Consider the following 22,431-nt stretch of genomic DNA (forward strand, 5'->3'; position numbering starts at 1 on the left):
TTGCATTTCCTTGGTGTTCTTGCTCTTCATTGCTAAAAAAGCCTGTGCTTATAAGCAATGAGGGACATGGGAAAACCATTGACTATCTGCATCAGGTGAAGCTGTTTTCATTAAACTTATCGAGACCAACTATACAGTAACTGGAAGGCTTCTTACATATTTGTTATTCAATTTTTTAATTTTGCACTTTAATCTTTAATAGAGTGGGACTTTGACCTAGCAAAAAAGAGTGAGACTTTGTTGTATATACATGATTGCTTTGTTGTTTCTTCTTTACATACACATAAATGTTTTGAAATTTCATTTTCTTTTTTCACCTTTGATCAGAAAAACATTAAGTGCAATCAATTAATTGTCTATACAATTTTTTGTATTATGATTGAAATTTTGAATGTTTTGCATGGTAAATAGTTCTGTAGGTTCAGCAATTATTGTGTGTATGTGTGAGCGTGTTGAGATAATTTCATCTTTGCTCCTGTCCTAGATAGCTTTGAGGTTCCCACCGATTGAGCTTGCTAATGCTCTTATTGAAAACAAAAACAATGCTAAGAATGTCCCCCTTATATATATATAAAATTGAAATTGAATTGGCTGAGGGGACGACTACAATACCTTGGTTCAATCAAACAATTTAAAGGGTTTATAGGTTCATTCAGAAGAACTTTATGTAAGGTTAAAAGAATTGAAGATAAAATTATGAAATTGAATTTCGGTTATTTGTGAAAACAAACTTTGGTCCTATAGCATTTATAAAATTAAGGGCTTTCCTTTTACATGTCAAATTGGTACAGAATTTTCTTACAGTTTTTGGATATAATAGTCCTGAAACAGACTTGAATCATTAAAAAAAAAAAAAAAAAAAAAAAAACCCTACTAATTTAGAGCTTTTTCGGCTATGGGTTGTGCACACGGAAACAATGAAGAATTAACAATTGTGCAAGTAGGTGCACCTGTTTCTGCTCCCTCAAACAAGTATAGTAGAAGCCATGCGTGGTAACCTGTTTCTGGTAGAGTGGTTGGGTGCATTCACATCATTAAGGCGTTTTAACTCTCCTGTAACATCTATCATTTCAGTAAAAAAAAAAAAAAAAAAAAAAAAAAAAAAAAAAAAAAAAACTCTCCTGTAACAAGTCTATTTAATTATATATGAACAAATTTTAGGTACAATACGTTAGTAGGTGCAGTTTCTTAGATTTATTTCTTAAAATTTTGACATGTGGATAGTTAAATAAAAAATAAAGTTCCATCCAATGAGAAAAAATTTACATGACAGAATTTTAAGAGGGGAACTCAATGAACTGCACTTAAATACTGTACTTAAGTCTTACACATTATATATATACTAGCATATAACCAGCGCAATACGCAGGATAGTTTAATTCTTATTCATAGTAGAATATGTAAAAGTAATACTAATAAAATATTTAAATTCTATTGTTAGGAAATTGCTATTTTCACTAAGTGTTTAATCCTACCAATATTATTCTCTAATAATGTAAACATGATATCTTAAAAACTCCATGATAGCTCCTTAAGCCAACTAATCATAAATATGATATCATAAAAATCTTATGATAACTCTATAGATGATTAATAGAAAACTAAATACTTTTGTCAAAAAAGAAAAAGACAAAAAAAAAAAAAAATCCCTATTATTTGTTTTTTATAAGCTTCTTTTTATTTTTATTTTTATTTTTTTTTAAAGGAGATTATAATCTCCCTCTTAATTTGTGTTTATGCATAAAATATATTCAAATGAAACATAATGAGGAAAATACAAAACACCCCATCACCATTATAGGATTTTTACTGTAACTCCCCAATTTACATTGACATTGCAAAGAGGACAATTATAATTATTTCCAAGAATACAAAGTAAAAAAAAAAAATCTTGAGGTAGGGGGGAGAAAAAAAAGAGATCCCTTAAAGCCAATCCTTATTTTGCACTTGTATTGATTGAAACTAAAAATTGGTCCCTCAAGATCAAATGTCCAAGCCTATGTAAGTGCAAAGAAAGTGGCTATGGTAAGCCTAACCATGTCTTCCATTATAGAATTTTCTCAATAGCAATCATTAAAAGATAAGAGCTGGTACTAATAGAAATCTGCATTGCCTTGCTCTTTCCTTGAACCGTGTACATTTAGTTTTCAATTTCTTGATGCTTCTTACCACTATTCTTTTCCATCAACTCCTACTTCATTAGGATCTTGATAATATTTGCACTTTTCTCAGTATCACCAATATTCATTTTCTTATTTGTCTCTACCTCTTTTTCAACTACTCTCTGGCTCTATGTAGCAATTAAGACCTAGCAAAATAAAAATAAAATATTCATAAATAATAGCATTAGCATAAAACATAAATGATGCATTGAGTTGCACTCTATAAAACTCAAAGAAAGATATCCTTCTACTTCACTCTTGTATAAAACATCCATCCCATATACCATCTTGCCAAAGACAACATGGCATATTTGCTATTAACTAATTTGGCCTATAGTATAGGGTATGTTTGGTTGTTAATACTTAGGCTCTATAAAACCATGTCTCTTGTTTATTTTATTTTATTTTTCCATAAGGATTATGTAAGTAAAAACAAATTACTATATTTGCTAAGTGTTCTACAAAAGGCCTCCCAATAAGTATATATATATATATAGTCCCAATTATTGTATTGCTTGCCCCCACAAATGATGCTGCTTTTGATAAAGAAGATTCCGCATGATTATAGTCATTTGGTATCTTTCGGCACAAACTAACTCTTTGGACTGAAGATTCAGACATTGCTTTTGCTCCTACTGATATATATATATATATATATATATTCTTTACTACTTTTTTTTTTTTTTTTTTTTAAGAAGGTAGAAAATTCTTTACTACCTATTTCAACATCTTCACGCAAAAATACCACTGGGTTTCGTTTCGTAGCTATTTATTCGATCCTAAATAAATCATTGCCAGTTTATTAAAACTTTTTAACTACTTTATCTTGCGTGAATGAACTGATAGCCAATTAGTTATGTCAAGGTTTCTTCTTTGTGACGTGTATGCTAAATTGTCAAATCATCAGTCTATGCCACTCACACATCATGCAACTACTTTATGCTTATACTTGAGGAAAGAGCATCAGTAGCACCCTAGAGTAGTCACAACTTTGACAAATTAAACAAATTAGTTCTGAAAGTGGGTGGATGATTACCCCCCAAAATAAGAAAGTTGCCAAAGCACGTTTGATTGGTGGTTTTGTTTCACTTTTGACTTTGAGCTTGTGCATGTGATGTGTTTTGATCTTCTTGTTCCGTTTTTTTCTCTTTGGTAGGTTGTAGTGTTTATTACTTATTAGGTATAGGTCTGGCCATTCTAGCATAGGATCGGGTTCACTTTTCATTGTAGCTTAAATTGTTATATTTACCCCCAACAAAATTTGGTTCTACTAAAAAATTAAGGGGAAAAGAAGAGCAATAATATTCTCATAGAATTGTTTAAAAAATTCAGATGAGGACAGACATTTTTATTTGCCCACTTTAGCCCATTTCGATTCATTTTTGGTCTATTTAATTCACTTCGGTCTATTTCGGTCCAATTCGATACAATTCAGTCCACTTCAAAGAGAGCCAAAACATTTTGCATCTGGATTTTGGACTCCTCATCTACCCAACAACACAATTATCTAACGTTTCCTGGCTTGCCCTTTTTTTTTTTTTTTTTTTTTTTTGGGTGAGAATGCTTGGCTTGCCTAGTTGACTTATATATATTTGGATACCAATTAATTACATAATATCTCTAGTTACTTGTATCCCTTTTCCACATTAAATCTAACTCATTCATTATTTAGTCATTCTCCTATTCTATTTCTTTCTTTTTTATCTCTTCCTCTCCCAGAAATCAAAACTAACTTGTTGAACTCAGCCATGAACCAACCTCATATATCTTATTCTTCTTAGAAGTGTTTAACACTTTCTCCCATCTTTTCAACTTTTTGATTTAACTCAGCGTTACTACTCTCTTCCTTTTTCTTATCTCAAATGCAATTGGCTCTTCCACTTTGGAATTTTTTTAGCTTTCGACCTTCAACCTTTTTGAGCTAAGCTTGCAATGGCTGAGAAGAACACATGAATGAAATTGGTCTAAACACATTACCAACACAGTGAGAGGCGGTGCCATATGCGTTGAAAGTTCATTAAAGGTGTTGAGGTTTTATCAGAGATATGTTAATCCATATAAATTTTTATTTTTCAATCTATATAAAAATTCTTAGTTCAATCCATATTTTTCCCACACAAGAAGGTGATTACTCTGTGCGTGTGTAAAAGATAGAAAGATAGAAATCACTTTTATAAATTGTTTAATTTTTAGGGAGAACAAATTACTTAAAATAAATTTTAGATAATAAATCATACAATATACTACATATCAAAATGATTATATTTTCCTACACATCGTGTGAGTCTCTGAGTAGTTATTTAAAAAAAAAAAAACCCGTAATATCATTAATTGTTTAATAATTTAAAGGGAAAGATACACATGTCAAAACTCCATTGTGATTTCCCATAATATTTATTGAATAGTTGATGACATGATTAAATTAATCCAATATTCTCATTTCATAATAAATAGATAGGATTTTAAAGACTTTTATATTAAATTTACCCTAAAAATTTTAGAAAACGGTGAAAATATTTTAGATTAGATTTTCCAAAAAATAAAACAAAACAAAATGTATATTTCTTATTAATTGAAGAATGTATCTCATACATCAAATATATGAATCTTTCCTACGTGTGACTATAGAGTCTATACACTATGATAGAGAGTCAGTTACAAGAGCAAAAAATAATTTACTAGTTCTCCACATGCCCATGTTTGACGCGTGGTGTGAAAATTGGGACTTCACACTTACCTACCTTCGTGATTTCTTGGAAGCTACTATTATTTACGTACGTAACAAAATTAAAAAAACTTGACGACTCAGTTCTTGCTATATTAAAATAATAGACACATATATCATCCCCATCTTCCATAATTCCATCATCCATGTGCGAATCTGCGAGATAGAGAGTAGATAGAAGGAGAACATTGAAAGTTTGGTAGAAAACAAATGAAAGAGTACTATTATTTAGAGTTGATGGCCAAAATAGCCAATTCCATAGTCACCACATTGACCACAACAAGTTGCAAGCACATCATAGTCATCATCATCACAATATTATTCATCTTCTTCACCATCCATTTTTGCTCAAAGAATTTCTGGCACAACCATCACCGCCTCCCTATGTTCACCTTCCACCACAGTTCTTCAGGCAACAAGGACATCTTATACTGTGTGGTGTGCCTTCATGAAGTCGTGGACGGCGAAAGGTTCCGAAAATTGCCCAAATGCAACCACTGCTTCCATGTTAATTGCATTGACATATGGTTGGAGTCCAACTCTACTTGCCCACTTTGTAGAAATCAGGTCTGTCTTGTAAATCATCGTCAGCGTAATCTAGGTCTGCTCCCCCAGTTTCTTTCAGTATTTAATCCTCTGATCAACCTTGAAATTTCCTTGGTTTTGGGTGAAAACTCAAGGCATATTTTATAGGTTTGTTTCTTATTATGTAACAGCATCCCCTCAATAATGTATTGCATATTAATTCGTTCATTTAGTTTGTTTTCCTTTAGCAATATTTTACTTATTTGATAATTGCTTACAGCGTCTGAATAGGCATAGATTGTTGCTGTTAGGATTAAGAAAGTGTATATAGGTAATTCCATGGTCGAGTTTCTATAATCCTGTCCAATTATTTTGAAATGACTAAGAAATTATATTTTGCTATGTATTTAAATTATAGATAAAATGGTAAAATTTGATCATTCATTTCAATATGGATGAATAATATTTTAGAATTGTTTGGAAAGAACATTGGCCGAAACAACTGAAAAATAATATTACGCTTCAAATTTATTTACTTTGAAGTGTTTTAATGTAATATGAAATATTTTACAGTACTTAAAAAAAAAAAAAAAATTTACAGTACTCATTATTAAGAAGTAGAAGTGTAAGGGTAGATCCAGAAAATATCGAATCAGCCCTGCTGGATATTTTAGAAAATCCAACCATAAAGTTTAGATTGATAGCTAAATGAATGGATACTGTCTTGTCAGTGACTGAGAAGACAGATATCCATTTGCATAATAGGCTTCTCACCTCAAGACAAAGGACTGAGCAAAATGATAAGGGATCTGAGCAAAATGATCCACTATATGTTAAACTCTTTGATAAGGGATCTCTCCCTTTCTAATACCAATGATATATATATATATATATATATATATATTTGAGAGTGAAGAATGAGAGAAGAGAGAGAATACAAGGTATAAGTGATTCGACTTAACGGTCTATAGTTACAAAAAGAAAACCTTAACAATTACATTTTCGCTATAATCTTAATTCACTGAATTACAATAAACCTTAAGTAGAGTTTATATATAGAGAGAACTAGTGTTAGACATACATGGACTTACAAAAGCCCAGCTTAGGAGAATTTGATCTTGGGTTGGGGAAATAGGTCTGTTTGAGTTGGGCTAGCTACACTTTTTAGGGTCAAATTAAAAATGGCATTAGTGAAGCGAAATGGACCCAGACCTTACTATTTCCATCTTCTCTCAAAAGAGTAAAAAATACCTCATAATACATACCAATGTCATGACTGTGTCCACAATTATTCGAACTCCATAAATTCATAAAATAAAGTCACAGAAATAAAATACAGTTTCAGATACATGGTTAATTAGGATAAATCATCATTTAGATAATGACATAGATAATATTTCATCGAGTATTTATTGTAGAATTCTAATATAGTGTCAAATCTATCTTCTTAAAAATCTTTTTAAGCAAATAGATATACACTCTTATTTTTATTAGAGCAAGCTCAAATTAAGCATGATCAGTTGGGCATCGTTAATGGTTGGAAACCATGTCGAAGACTTGCTTGCCATATCTCCTCGATGTTGAACATGGAGTCCCCACACTCGTGCACATTCCATCCTTCTAAACCATGCAATATCCCAGCAATACGCCAAGCACTCATCACTCTTCTTGTTAGCCAGTTCTGTTCCATAATGAAACATTTCAACAAACCAAAGGTAAAATGAAAAATGTTTTGTGATGTTGTTGTTTAGATACAAAGATTTTGATGTGTTCGCAAATAAATAAGAGTGTCAATTCACTAATAGTAAAGGAAAAGAAAATGTTAGTTCATTGCTAACCTCACAAGAGTGAATGTTCGTAAAAGATTTGGGAGCGATCATTGCTGGTGTGCTATGATAGAAACAATCTTTGCTCATGTTCTTCGGTGGGAATTGAGAAAAAGGAATGAATAATGTTCCTTTTGATGCCTTCAGTTGTTCCTCTTCGGTCCATCCATCTCCTACTAACCATGTCTGCAAAACTCGTTATGTCATTTCAAAGTGTTCTAAATTGTTAGTTCCTTTTGTGTTTTGTGTTTTGTGTTGTGTTGTGTTGTGTTTTTTATTTATTTATTTATTTATATTTATATTTTTATTTTTTCAGTAAACTGTATTTGCTTTACAAAGTGCATTTTTAATAATGTCTCAATATTATACGTGGATCACTAATTCACTATACATCAACCATGAAAAAAAATGGATCAATTTTAACTGGCACAATAATACTACTCAATACTCATAACAAAAGCCTACTTTTTTCTTTCTTAAATCCAAAATGATTAAAGGACAACAGGTTGTTGTCACAAGAAGTCCTGAAATGGTTGCAAATTTTACCTTCTGAGCATAACTTGTTGAAAGTATTAAGTTACTTTTCATCTTGGTGGTAAGCCTTAAGTGAAGCTTCTCATACTCGTCCTTGTATAATGTTGCCACCTGATACAATTATATTTAATTATTTATTACAGATGGGATGAAAAAGCATAGATAGCTATAGCAAGTTTTCCCAAATAATTAATAAAAAATTCAGATAACAACATCTTCTCTTCGCAAATAATTAATATGGAGTTTGACAGAAATATTTATAAAATGGTTCACAATTAATATGAGAGAAAATAGAATATAAAATATTGAATAATTTTTCCTTTTACCCTACATATTGACTGCAATGCATGCTATATATTGTTATCCCTATGTATAAATATGAATATTTGAAAGGACTTATATATTAAAGAAAATTAACAAATTTGTTTAAAAGGATTTCTCTTAGTAATTATTCGATGTGGGATGGTAAGCTATACATGTCCGAGGGATTAGTTAGGTATTCTTTGAGCCTTTGACCCCATCTTAGTCAGAAAAAGAAAAAAAAAAGTGAGCTTGTTTAAGCTAAATGTGGTTTTCAATGATCTTCTCCTTTTTCTCTTTTATATATATATATATAAAAAGATAAACAACATCAATATAATGTAAAAAATTCAAGATAGAGAGACAAATAAAAGAAAATGGAATACAAATTTTAAGTGGTTCAGCTAGAAACCATTATGAGTTCGTTTGAGAACAGTTTATTTAGCTGAAACAGAAAACCTTTTGCTAAAAGTGTAAAAAAAAAGTTAAAAGCCAGTTGAATAGTATAATGAGACTCATAAATAGTACCAAAAAGTGTAATAAAACTCATTGATAGTACCAAAAAAAAAACTAAAAACTCAAATAAGCTCATGCCAAACGAACTCTCTATATCCACAATGTCTCTTATCTTTAATCTTTCTGCTGTGCGTTGTTTATATACACGTGGGGAACATAATCCCCACGTTTGTTTAATTTGAATTTATTATTAAAATGTTGCTTTCCTTTTCCATTTGATTTTTCTGATCACTCGAGTCATACTTTTCCAATCTGGTTGGTGTATTTTCCTTAACAGTTGGTATTCAACAGTAAATTAGGTTGGTGCACTTTCCAAATTTTCTTGGCCTTCAACAAATAAAAATATAAACATTGCAATGTAGGCCTTCCTCTAGTCAACCCAAGCTTTATAATGAGTAAGGATTTTTCAATTAAAACGAACCTTTATATCCCTTTCACATAGAGTATTGGCAATGGCATAAGCAACCTTAGTAAGTTTGCCTCTAAGGAGCACTTCGGTTGTTCCTTTTGGAATGCTATTTAGCACAACAGCCACTACTAAACTACTTCCATCCACCAGATTTAGTTTCAGCTGAGGGTACCTTTGGATGTAAAGCTCACCATTCCTATTAAGTTCCTCACCCTGCAAAATTTACATTAGGGTCCATGAGGTTTTTGTGAGGACACAAATGCATGCATGCATGCACATATGAGTTTGAGAAGAAGATATCTTATACATTTGATATATGCAAATAAATACTTGAATTTGCTTGCCTGATTTAGTAGGCCTAGACTTAGCACCTTAACTCCTTTCATTTCAGCATGTAGTATGGCTCTTTCAATCATGCTATTGATTTCTTCCCTTGGCCATTGTAACTTGTACTTCAATTTTTTTTTAATAGGAAGTTAGAGAAAAACAAGCTGAATCAAATTGCATATTAGCCAACAAAAATGGTTGATACGAAGAACTTAAAAGAAAAAAAAGAGAGGTTTTTCTTTTTTTACTTGTACAGTGTATCTTGGAACCACCCAAGACTGCCATTTGAGCTTTTCGAAGGTGTTTGCCTCTATAACAAACGTATTTCCATAGATCCACGTGATGATCAGGGACCAAGATGTCATAGGCCACATCAACCACAAGTACCATTTGGAAGTGTGGGGCTTGGAGGCCAAGGTGGCAAATCCTAGCCTTAGATAATAGATGGACTCCAATGTGGTCAGATGGGTTAGATGTACCACTTTTGGTGACTCTTCAGGTCTTTCAAGTGAAGTCTCATATACAGCATCCGTGGACTTGTCCATTGTTCCATAGACATAGTCATATATAGGCATGAAAAGTGAATAATTGGTGCGGAATTGGGTGTGATGTACTGAATGAAACCTGTTGAGTCAAAGATTATACACAAATTCATGAAATTAATTCATTTAATAATAATTATAATACTAATGATTATGATAATATATCGAGGAAACATATCTTTTGCTATTTACTGATATGGAATCTTGGTCCAATTAAAGCATTTCAAATCAATAAAAACTCAACTCAACTTCACCTAACTAAACTTTAACAAAACTCAAATGCCTTTCAGTTGTAAGGTTTCTCTTTCTCCCAAGGGTGTGTAAACCTAGAGGTGAAACCATGAATTTTTGGTTGAGAACCTACATTATGCTAATGATATATGTGTGTGTATTACTGTAAGTCATGTGTAAAAACCAAAGGTAGAACCAAAAATTTTGTTTGGGATCCCGCATTATTGTTATGATACTTATGATACATGTGTATACATATACACTAAATAAATATTTTTGGGGAGAGAACTTATTATTTTCAAACTCTAATAAGTGTACAAAATTTGTCCAGTTTGTTTTAGACATGTGAAAAATTATTTTTTAAATTACCTATTATCTCTTACTAATGTTATGCTAGATGACAATCAATCATATAATGAAATTCATCTATTATCATGCTTCTTCATAGTGAAATTTTAACAAAACAGCCTACTAAAAGTGAATAAGAAATTATAATGGAAATAATTACGTCTTCATAACTATAGATGATTCAAAAAATTTAGAGCTAGATATAAGAGCAAATTTTACAATAAAATTTGAAATCAAGGAAAAAAAAAGTTCTCTCTATAACCACTAAAGAAGATCCTTTAGCATTGTTGGGGGCTAGCTGCTATGTTTATGGGCCAAAACTTCCAAATATTTAATAATACATATTATGAAAATCTAAAATCTTAGGACCAAGAGTGGATGTAATTCCACCCCTACGCAAAGAATAATGTTAGGAAACACACCTAACTATGTACACACTCAAATTCACAACATACTTTTAATTGCATGTCACATTGAGATTGATGCACCTAAATATTTATTTTTAGCAAGTACCCAAGGTGAAGTTGTGTATAAGTGCTGAAATTCAACCACGGTGTGAAATTGGATGTGGGTTTGTTGGTTGGGTGTCTCTGAAGGTGGACTGGTGTGTAAAACAACAATACCTCTAATATGGTGCAATGCTCATTCCTAAACAAACAACATGAAAATAGACTACCATGATCTCCATCATGAATATCTCTAATCTCAGTTATAATAAATTATTATATATCTAGTATATTATACTTACTGCTCACAAAAATGTGTCTCATTTGCATGATTTACAAATAATTTCATCGTAAGTTTAAGTTTGGGATGTGGAGAAAGAGATGTTGAAAGGATTTGTTTGTGTTTGGACACAACACGAACACAACACGTATTGAGGTTCTGGAACCAATACAAACACTACATGTGTCTAAAATTGTCTATTGAGCTGTTTTGTAATCGATCAAGTTCTCCAATAAAGTTTTGTGACTTTTGTCCACATTGAAAGGTCATCGAATTGAATTGAGGTTGAGTTGTTGGCTTTTTTAATTGGTTGGCAAACTCTAATTGGACTGATTAGATCATACTGTAGAATATTGTTCGAAAGCCAAAGGAATATATGCGACCTCATAGATTATTTGCATGCCATATAAAAACCCATTAAGATCTACACAGAAGAAAGGAGTCATTACACGTACAGACTAAATTTAGAAAACAAACAAAGATAACTACAACCCTTCAGTTGACAAGATAGGAGTAATTAATGTAAGAAACTTTAGGTATTGGACAGTGATGTCTAACAAAAAAAAAGGGTTGGTGCGGTTTGGTCACTACATGGCTAGCTATTAGTTATTAGCATTTTAATGCAATTGAATGTAGTACTACTGTTAAAATACACACCGTGTTCTTCTCGGCAAGTCATTTTTTTCTCTGCCACTAGAAAAAAAAAGACCACGTTTTGAAACCACCATTAGAGATCTCAAAACTGGCACAATAAAAATAAGGATCTATAGTGATGTTTTGAAACCATCATTATAGGTCTCAAAATTGCCGCAATGGCCATTGTGTAAAAGGAAAGATGGCCAATAGATATTACATACATGCATGCACAAGAGATTGGCTTCACAAAAGTAGAACAAAAAGTAAGAGACTTACGAAGGTGTGTACATGAGATATTTTAAAGGAGGGAAGATGGAGAAGAGGCTCTTTGGAATGAGCTCAAAGTTGCAGTGACCCATGTTGTTCATGACATCAATATACAGAATATAACCAGTTAAGGATACTAAGGAACCAGTTCCGGTGAACACTGTGGTCAATATCGGTATTGAGAAGAGCATGAAATATACTATGTGTTCCGCGAAAGGATGAATCACAGCTGCCATATTAGTTAATCAATAAATTGGTTAGCTCATATTATTATTTTGAGAAATAACTCTTACATACACACGCTTGTTTTTAATTGAATCACGATTTCAATTACAAACATACATGTATTTATGGCGTGTGTTAGTGTGTATAATAACCATTGATCTATTATTTTTATTTTGTGAAATAAACACAGGCTTTATCAAAAGGAAGGAATCGCAATGTCATTTAAAAGAATTAGGATTTTGCAATTTTGGGAAAAATTGTAGAACAGGTATACAAGACATATATAAATAGGCATTATGTAAACATTAAATGATTCTTTTAGGAAAAAATCACAAAACATAATATATTCAGAGAAATGCTATGTCCACAATAATTTCATTACACTTTCTCAATAAATTTTAAGTAGTAGGTTATTACGGGTTGTTATTAGTGGACAAAAAATAATTTCAGTAGTATGTTTAAATTGGAACTAATAAAAATTTACTACCTATGAATTTTTGTAAAAGTTTTATGAAAATATTGTAAGCATAACACTTTTCATATATTTATTATATTGTATTTATTACATATTTTTACACATGAATAACTCATTTTTGCAATAAATTTTTTTTTCCAAATTCAAATTTCACTTAGAATTCACATGAAATGATTTTTAATTAGTCATTGAATAGATCTCAATTACAACTTAAGTGAATTTCTATTATTTTTGTTAACAGGAAGTAATAACAATTGTATCAATTTTAAAACTATATTGTGAACATTTATTCACCTAAAGCTAAACCTTAGAGTTTTGGCCTTAAAATAATATTAAATCCTAGAGAGCTTTTTATGTAATTGTTAGAAGATTGCATTGCTAATACAAATATTTTTATGAAGAACAATAGATGATTACATAAAGAATTTGAACTCTACTTATCAATTTCTAATTAGTTTTGAATATATAGTGACAATAATGTTTCTTTATTTGTATGTTTTTCTATTTGATGGAAACGCTTGCTTTTTTTCCTCTCACATTTTATGTTTTGAGCCTTAAAAGAAATTGATAAAATAAATAATTTTTAATGAATTTCGACCGTACAAGAAAAAAAAACAATTACATTTTAAATGAATTATTGTTTATCGTACGAGAAAAAATTACACTTTAAAAGAAACATTTTTTAATAATTAAATAAAAAATAGACATATTAAAGATTTCTCATATTATATTTATACAAAAATTATTCAACTTCTCTCAAATTTATTATTTTTATTAATAGTGTAATTATTTCTTTTGTTAAGGTGTGTCATTATGTAAGACAATGAAATTATTTTACTTTTTTATTCTGTACATTAAATATCAACATTTTTAATATAATATTTAATTTTTTTAATCTATTTATATTATTCTGAAATGTGAATTATTAGATCTTATTGCAATATATAATGTTCATGTATGTATATTTTTGAATTAAAAATAAAATATTTTAAATTATATAATATAGGATAATGACTACTACACAAAATTTATATGAAAAATTATAAGGAATAAATAAAATAATTATTTTTACCAATCTTACAAACAAGATTTAAGAATAAATTTAGTTTATGAAATGAAAGGAATATGTCTGGGGATTAATTGGTAGCTAGTGAGAACCTTAGAATTACCATTTCTTAACTTTCAATTTGTTTCCACCGATCAAATGAAATGTAAATAATCCGTCCTCTTTTCTTTGAAACAAAGGATGCTTTTGGTTTTGTTAGTACTTCATACAAAACCAATTTATTTTTTTATTTTTTTATAGCAACATGGAGAACACAAAATTGTTTCTGTTAGGAGTGTGTGGTGTGTGTGTGGGGTATGTTAATGTTGTTGGGCTGTGTCATAGACTGTATTGTAATTGCTTAGTTGGCATTGTATACCTATACCATAGTGTATATATACTAGTATTAGAAGTGTATCTACATTAGCATTGTATTGTACCAGAGTTAGTTAATGTAGTTAGTTAGGGATGAGTAGGATTGGATTGGCTAGCTGGCAAGGTAGTTCTACCTCTAGCTTGAGAAGGCAATTAGGAAGTTAGTTACTGCTGAGCTATTGAGGGTATTAAACTTGTAGAGTGGTTGTACAAAAGATATAGAAAAAATTTTCCTCTCTGTTCTTCCTATCTTATTTTCTTCCTTCTCTGTTCTAGGAGGCCTAGTTGTCCTCGAATTCAGCTACCCCAAACTCTTCAAATCCTAGCATTTTCCAACGCCGACAAATTTTTTTGTTTTGTTTTCAGTTTTTTTGTTAGGTAGGTGAACGAAGAAATATATTAGAAAAAACATTTCATTCGTTAACTTGTAATATATTTTTCTTGTAAACATAAATAAAAATTGAATATATAGATACATTAAATATATTTTTATAAAGCAGTACTCTTATAAAATTATACTAAGATAACATAAATATGGTATAAACTTTGGATATAATAGAAGAAATAACTTAACATATATAGCCATTATATTAACCCTAACTTTCTTTTATATATATATATATATATTCAAATTCGTACAATATTTGTAGATATGTCTATTTAATTTTTTTATACCTTATTTTACAATGTTTTTAAAATCTTGAGCCAAATAAAATTGCTTCTATACTCCATAGCATGTATATTATGTCAGATATTATTAAGTAAATGAAGAGGATCATTTTTTTTTTTTTAAATTTGTTAAACTTAGCTCAATAAAAATTCCCATCAAATCAATGAAGTGACTCAGCTTTATTTGTTGTTGGAGGAACAAGCATAATAAAATTATCTTACATGTAATAGGTTCAGTGACGATGGAAGAATGGTGGTGGGAATGATAACGCGAGTAAAGATAACGATGGTGTAATGCTCGGTGAAACCAGTAGTAGAGGAACTCCACTGGACCCGCATGAAGCAAACTTGTGATAACTACACCATTTGTTCTCCAGAAGGGTAGGTTATGACTCTGAGGGATTGTCATGTATGCTATATAAAATATGATCCCATTCAACAATATCTGGTCATCCCTATAAACCCAAAAAGAAGAAGAAAGAAGTGTAATATTAATGAAAATAATATGTGTTTGTACTATGTGTTCGTTTAGAAACAGTTTATCTAACTTTTTACTATAAAATTTTTGTTGAAAGTATGCTAAAGTATACTTGTATCTTAAATTTTTTTGAAAAAGTGAAAAGATGTAGGAAAAAGTAAGGTTTTTAAAAACTATACATAAAAGTTAAAAAAAAAGATAAAAACTGAGTTTATAAGCTAATGTAGACCCAATAAATGCAAAATTATATTTCTAGAGATTCTTAGGGATTGAATGAGGCACTTATTCAAGAAGTACCTTATTCTTATTCGATCTCAAAGAATCACAAGAACATACACCATGAAGCATGCACATTTGAGAGCAAGCAAGCAAGAGTTTTACTGACCAATTTCTTTCTCTGTCAACTTGCTCGAATTCGATACTTTTGTCTACAATTCTATTTTTGCCTTTGGCTGTTTGGTAACGAGAAATAGAAATCCATATCTGATTGTGAATCATCCTCACCAAAAGGAACGGGAATGTGAGAAAGTAGAAAAGGTCTGTTTCGCCTTCTCCCTTGACTATCATTGAGTATGTGCTATGAACCATCCATGGGACCAAAATCACATACTTCCCAACCAGAGGCCAAAAAGAAAGTTAAAATACTAAAAATGCATGTATATTAAAGGAACAAAGATGATGGGATATGATTGAAAAAAAGAAGAAGCTAAAACTACTAGTAATTTCATAGCAAAAAGATTTAAGAATTAACTAGTATGTGGTGTCATGGAGCAAGTGATCAGTTTCTACAAAATTTCAAATTAGTATCTAGTGTCGCATGAACAACATATTAAATAAATTTATTAATTATTTTCTTGTTTTATATTTTAAAAGTTAACATATCCCTTATAAAAAATATATAGTAAAAATTTGTGATAACAATTGCATCATATGACACAAGTTTAAACAATTTGTGTTGTCATATGAGTAAATCAAATATACATATAGAAATTAACCATTCTAATAAAGACTAAACTTATATGATGGTGAACTTTTTTCATAGCATCCTAATAGTTATTAATATAGATCAAAAGTGATCCTCGGATCCTATAATGAAGGGATTATCCATGGGAGGAGCAATTAATATACCTTAAAGCTCCCAAGAGGCTTCCATGGCCAGTCAGTCAAGATCCCTGGTTTGGTAGCCATAGTTTTTAAGCTTATTAAGGTACCTTCAACACTGCTCTGCGCTTTGTATGCATGAATTTGGGAGGCAATATATAATGCTTTTTCTACTACCGTACGATTACTTCATCGTAGAGAAGGGGTCATGAATGCAATTGCCGTTTCCCTAACTACCTACACAGTACGGCTTGCTGATTTTGACCTTTTTTTTTTATACCAATACTGATATCGTAATTAATATTTATTAAAGATAGAAAAAATGTTGTGTTTTTTCTTTTTATATTTTAAGTAATCGTACTATACTACAAATTTTATTGCACGTATTTATATAATGTATCACAAATGGTACTATATGAATAACGTTTAATTACAAATTTAGTTGTAACTTAATGCTATAACTTTATTTAATATTTTTTTTTATTGAATGTAAATTTTGATAAATCTATCATCGGATTACATTTTCTTCTTATGTCCTCTATGTTTGCAAAATTTTCAGAAGATCAAAAGTCAATAGCTATGTTATCGATCAATTGTTTAAATTGCAAATTCTTATAGTATGAAATTTTGCATAAAAAAAGGTTTATGGATCATATAGCAAATAATATTTGATTATTACAAAATTTGATGTATATGCTGAGAGTGTAAAGAACCTGCAATCTAATTGTTAGATTTCCAAAATGTGTAGCAATGTTAACTTTTTAAAAAGAAGTTGTAGTTTTAGGTTATAACAAAGTTTGTAGACAAAATTTGTCCTTAAGAGATTTATGTATGGGTTGTGTTTATTACACACAGTTTTACACACCCAATTTTTGAACTGAAATCATGTCAGGATTTTGAATTTGTAAATAGTTCCTATTCAAAAATAGGGTGACTGTAAAACTGTGTAACAGTTTATGTTCAACAAGTATTACTCTTTATTTATTATGTATTGAATATGTATTTATTACATTCATTGTTATGTCGGTTTATAAGTTCTTTATAGTAAAATTTGTAGTAATTATAGTATTTCTTTTAAAACATGTAAATAAGATTCAAATTGGGAACTAAAAAGTAAAACCTATGGAAGGGAAAAATATCACTCAACCAATGACTATTGTATAGATTAAATGCAAATTATTCTATTACAAAATAGCTCAACTTTATCAAAAGTTAGCAAATTCTTTACCATAGACGGTGGGTTAGTAAAAGTAACAAACTTTTGTCCTTGAGAAGTCCCAAATCTAACAAGTGCATTAGTGCACTAATTAAAATTCCTGAATATGTGCCGGTCTATTGGGTTGAGAAAATCTTCAATAGGTTCTTGCAATCAACAAGGAGGTGTTACAACATAAGATTTTGGAAGAAAGGGTTAGGAAAAAAAAATTTACAACAACATCTGCATCTAATTCTACAAAAAGGGAGGTAACTCCAAGCTATTGGGCAATCGTAAGCCCATCCTTTAAAGCAATTCAGCTAAAATACTGATTGTCACCCCAAAAGATCTAGCAAAACCAGTAACCTATTCCCCTTTAGAATTCCTTAATTAGAAGACCCCCATCACCTGCCAGCCTTGGATTGCCAGTAGCAGAACCATCTATGTTTAACTTGGTCCAACCAAGTCCAGGTTTCTCTCATTTAACTTGTATATTACCCTATCAGGTTTGGAAGCTTTGTTCACTACTATAGCATAGAATTTTGCTCCCTTTTCTTCTTCTTTCTTTTATTTTTTTATGGCGAAGAATACATTTTAGTCTCTACATTTTCAGGCTATTTCCATTTTAGTCCCTATGTTTTATTTTTACTGCTTTTAGTCTTTATCCTGAAAAACGCTTCCCGTTTTGGTCTCTGTCGTTACATCAAAAACAGAGAAAACTGACGTGACAAACGACAAGAATAAATAATATTAAATTAATGTCCACGTGGCCTAAATTAATAATAAAAAATATTTTTTGGCATTAAAAAATACCATGTTAGCATCTAAATTAAAAAAAATTAATTTATTAATTTTAACTAATTAAAAAAATTAAAAACAGAATCAAAAACTAAAAATCATATGAATTGAGATTTAAGTGTATCTCGAACAAAAACAACAAGAAAACAAATTCAGATCCAAGAACACAAATCAAGAAAATAAATTAAAAAAAAAAAAAAAAGAGAGAGACAACGAACTAGACATCAAGAGATTGAACTAAGAAGTTGAAATATCAGGATTTTAATCACAGAGCGTGATCTTGGGCGGCTGAGATCAGAGACCCACAAAAAGGTGTTTGAGTCTGGCTCGGTACCTTCAACATAGCCGAAGAAGCTGCTCTAGCTTATGACCAAGCCGCCATGCGAATCCACGGTGACAAAGCCAAGCTCAACTTTGCCCATCACCACCACCAACCACCTCCACCTTCCACTCCTGAGCCGCTACAGCCGGCTGCTAAGAAGCGCTGCATCTTTCCCGAGTCAAGTGAGTCGAGTTTTGAAACCACTGAGCCACCGCCGCCACCACCACCGATGCTATTGCAGCCACTGATTCAGAACGAGATTTGTTGCAAGAATGAGGTCGCTCCGTTTGATCATGGGTTTGAGCTGAAAGATCAAATCTCGAGCTTGGAATCGTTCCTGGGTTTGGAGCCTGAGTCGGAGCCGAGTTTGGTGAGTGGAAGCGGAAGCGAGTTAAGGGAATCAGTGGACCTTTGGATGCTTGATGACCTGGTTACGCATCACCAACAACAACGTCAGCTTTTGTATTAGCTAGGGAAACCCAGAAGAATCAGTTTTTTTTTTTTTTAAAAACTAACATAAAAAACTTTCTCAGTGACAAAGATTTACTGATTTTTTTTAAAAAAATAATTTTTGAGTTTGTGTTCTTGTATTTAGGTTTGTGTTCTTGTTGTTTTTGTTCAAGACACAGTTAAATCTCAATTTATATGATTTTTAATTTTTAATTTAGTTTTTAATTAGTTAAAATTAATAAATTAATTTTTTTAATTTAAATGTTGACGTGGCATTTTTAATACCAAAAAATATTTTTTATTATTAATTTAGGTCACGTGGACATTAATTTAGTATTATTTATTTTTGCCATTTGCCACGTCAGTTTTCTCCGTTTCTGATGTAATGGTAGGGACTAAAACAGGAAGTGTTTTTCAGGATAAGGACTAAAAACTGTAAAAATAAAATGTAGGGACTAAAATGGGAATAGCCTGAAAATGTAGGGACTAAAATGTACTTTTCGCCTTTTATTTATTTATGATATTCATCTCCCTTCTTAATACATTAAAATATTTTATCATTGATATAATATCTATGTTAGCACATATAACAATTGAATTTAGTGATTAAATTCTATAAGGATATGATGTAAAACCTAAGTTTTACACTATCCAATTTCAAAATGTCATATCATTTTATCACAAATTAATAAATAAGCACAACCATATCCAATAAATTCTAAAACCCATTTGAAAATTCAACCAAATTGAGAATTTATTGAGATGTTATTAAATATGGTAGAATATATTGAGTTTTAAGTAAAAAAAAAATGATGTGACAATATTTTATTAGATGGTATAAAATATTTAATGGGTTTAGTGGCTGCTTTATGTGTGGGGCCTGGTGTAGTGATGTTTTTTACTGCACTTGGAGTAGCTATTTTCCTTGACTAACTGCATATAGGGTATGTTTGGTACACTGAATGTGAATTACAACAGGAATTGTAATCTTTATTACCATGAATAAAATGTGTTGTAATGGAATAACTAAACCTATTCATTAGTTTGTTTGTGAGTTGTAATATTAGAATAAAACTTATGATCTATTTTAGGAAAAATCTCATTCATACAATTATATTTCCTAGAAAATAATATATTTTAAATTTTAGAGAGATGAGTTATTTTTTTATGATTTTTTATTTCCATAATTGTTAGGTGGATATGAAAAGTTTATTTATTTGGAAATATATAAATGTTAGAAATTATTACATTTACTAAGGAATAGCTATTACAACCTTTTTAGAGAGGAATATTTATTCCTTATTTTAAAGAATAGCTATTCATAAGGAATAGCTATTCATAAGGAATGACTATTCCTTGTAATAAAAACATAACTAAACTATTGAATAGCTAAACCATAGGAATAACTATTACATTACATTTTTTTTTGTTTTTTGGTTCATTTTTAATGAAAGTTTCTAATCAGTTCTCAAAAAGATATGCAAGTAACACTAACATGTCCACTTTTTTTTTTTTTTTTTTTTCTTTTTTCTTTTCAATATTCTCCTTTCTCCATATTCATAAAAATAACTTAAAAGTTGTTATTATTACTACTATTTATCATAAATTGAAAGTTATCATCTACTCATTAAAATATTTATCATAAAAAAGTTCCATCTTGTAACCTACTTAGTTGAGATTGTGTCTCCAGCTCACCCCATGTGGGTGAGTTTGTGTTCAATTAGACAGATTGATTTGATACGCAACAATTTTAAGTGAGGTCTTTTTATTTAAATAATTTTTATTTAATTTTTTATATCATAAATTGTTTATTTAAAATTCATTCTTTCTTATTCTTTGATGAGTAAGATTGCAAACAACTTAAGTATTTGTATTTTTGATGTTTTGTTAAGATTTACTTTTTCATTTTTTTTTTGACAATATTTACTTTTTCATTTGATAGTATAAGTAAATGAATCCAAATTATTTATCTCAACTTAAATACTCTACCCTATACTCTATCAAACAAATCAAGCCATGTGGAAATTATTTATTAAACACAAGCGGAAGGGTTAAACGGAGTCAATCTCCCTAGCCTCCCAACTCACGTTCCAAACCAAAATAAATAAATAAATAAATAATCACAATTGATGCCTGACAGCACCACCATCAAAATATCCAACCACAACTGAATTCCACCACCAAAGTCACTACTAGAGAAGATGACGAGAATGAATCTCGTCAACCACTAACTCCCATTCCAGTACACCCAAAAAAAATCATTGGACCACCACCCATGGTGATGTAACAAAATTCTCTGCCCATACCCAAAGCAAAGGAGCCCATCACTTAACTTTTGCTTTATACATCATAGAAAGCAAAGGTACCTACAAATCCCTTAAGTCCAAATCTGTAATGGATAGATTTGGATTCCTGTTGCAGTGTGAAGAACAATCTCACATGGGTTTTGTGTGGAGTAATTAATGTAAGAAACTTTAGGTATTGGACAAGTGATGTATAACAAAAATAAGGGATGGTGCGGTTTGGTCACTACATGGCTAGCTATTAGTTATTAGCATTTCAATACAATTGAATGTAGTACTACTGTTAAAATACACACCATGTTCTTGTCGGCAAGTCATTTTTTCTCTGCCACTAGAAAAAAAAAGGACCACGTTTTGAAACCGTCATTAGAGATCTCAAAACTGCCGCAATAAAAAAGCCTACCTATAGTGGCTTTTTGAAACCGTCATTATAGGTCTCAAAATCGCTGCAATGGCCATTGTGTAAAAGGAAAGATGGCCCATGGATGTTACTTACATACATGCACAAGAGATTGGCTTTATAATAGTAGAACAAAAAGTAAGAGACTTACGAAGGTGTGTACATGAGATATTTTAAAGGAGGGAAGATGGAGAAGAGCCTCTTTGGAATGAGCTCAAAGTTGCAGTGACCCATGTTGTTCATGACATCAATATACAGAATATAACCAGTTAAGGGTACTAAGGAACCAGTTCCGGTGAACACTGTGGTCAACATCAGTATTAAGAAAAGCATGAAATATACTATGTGATCCGCGAAAGGATGAATCACAGCTGCCATATTAGTTAATCAAATTGGTTAACCCATATTATTATTTTGAGAAATAACTCTTACATACACATGCGTGTTTTTAATTGAATCACGATTTCAGTTAAAAACATGCATGTATTTATGACATGTGTTAGTGTGTATAACAACCATTG

At 30.7% G+C, this 22,431-nt stretch overlaps 2 protein-coding genes across 3 annotated transcripts; one reads left to right on the forward strand and one right to left on the reverse strand.

The window, feature by feature from the left end:
* Positions 1 to 6,714: 6,714 nt before the first annotated feature.
* On the reverse strand, positions 6,715 to 22,200 carry LOC126723355 (very-long-chain aldehyde decarbonylase CER1-like). Of its 2 annotated transcripts, XM_050426714.1 has the most exons (10): positions 16,470 to 16,584; positions 15,727 to 15,950; positions 15,086 to 15,318; positions 12,084 to 12,303; positions 9,573 to 9,948; positions 9,342 to 9,449; positions 9,010 to 9,210; positions 7,785 to 7,883; positions 7,251 to 7,424; positions 6,715 to 7,093 (listed from the first exon to the last, which is right to left on the reverse strand). In XM_050426714.1, the coding sequence occupies exons 1-10, from the start codon at positions 16,527 to 16,529 to the stop codon at positions 6,929 to 6,931; spliced, it is 1,860 nt and encodes a 619-aa protein (XP_050282671.1). In that variant the 5' UTR covers positions 16,530 to 16,584; the 3' UTR covers positions 6,715 to 6,928. The 2 variants fall into 2 exon arrangements, with proteins under 2 accessions (XP_050282671.1, XP_050282672.1); XM_050426715.1 differs by lacking the exons at positions 12,084 to 12,303; positions 15,086 to 15,318; positions 15,727 to 15,950; positions 16,470 to 16,584 and adding an exon at positions 22,062 to 22,200.
* On the forward strand, positions 18,692 to 19,253 carry LOC126723357 (ethylene-responsive transcription factor RAP2-3-like). The gene has a single exon (XM_050426716.1). The coding sequence runs from the start codon at positions 18,816 to 18,818 to the stop codon at positions 19,224 to 19,226; it is 411 nt and encodes a 136-aa protein (XP_050282673.1). The 5' UTR covers positions 18,692 to 18,815; the 3' UTR covers positions 19,227 to 19,253.
* Positions 22,201 to 22,431: the final 231 nt, after the last annotated feature.

The sequence above is a fragment of the Quercus robur genome, chromosome 4 (assembly GCF_932294415.1).
Source record: "Quercus robur chromosome 4, dhQueRobu3.1, whole genome shotgun sequence".
Classification (NCBI taxonomy): domain Eukaryota; kingdom Viridiplantae; phylum Streptophyta; class Magnoliopsida; order Fagales; family Fagaceae; genus Quercus; species Quercus robur.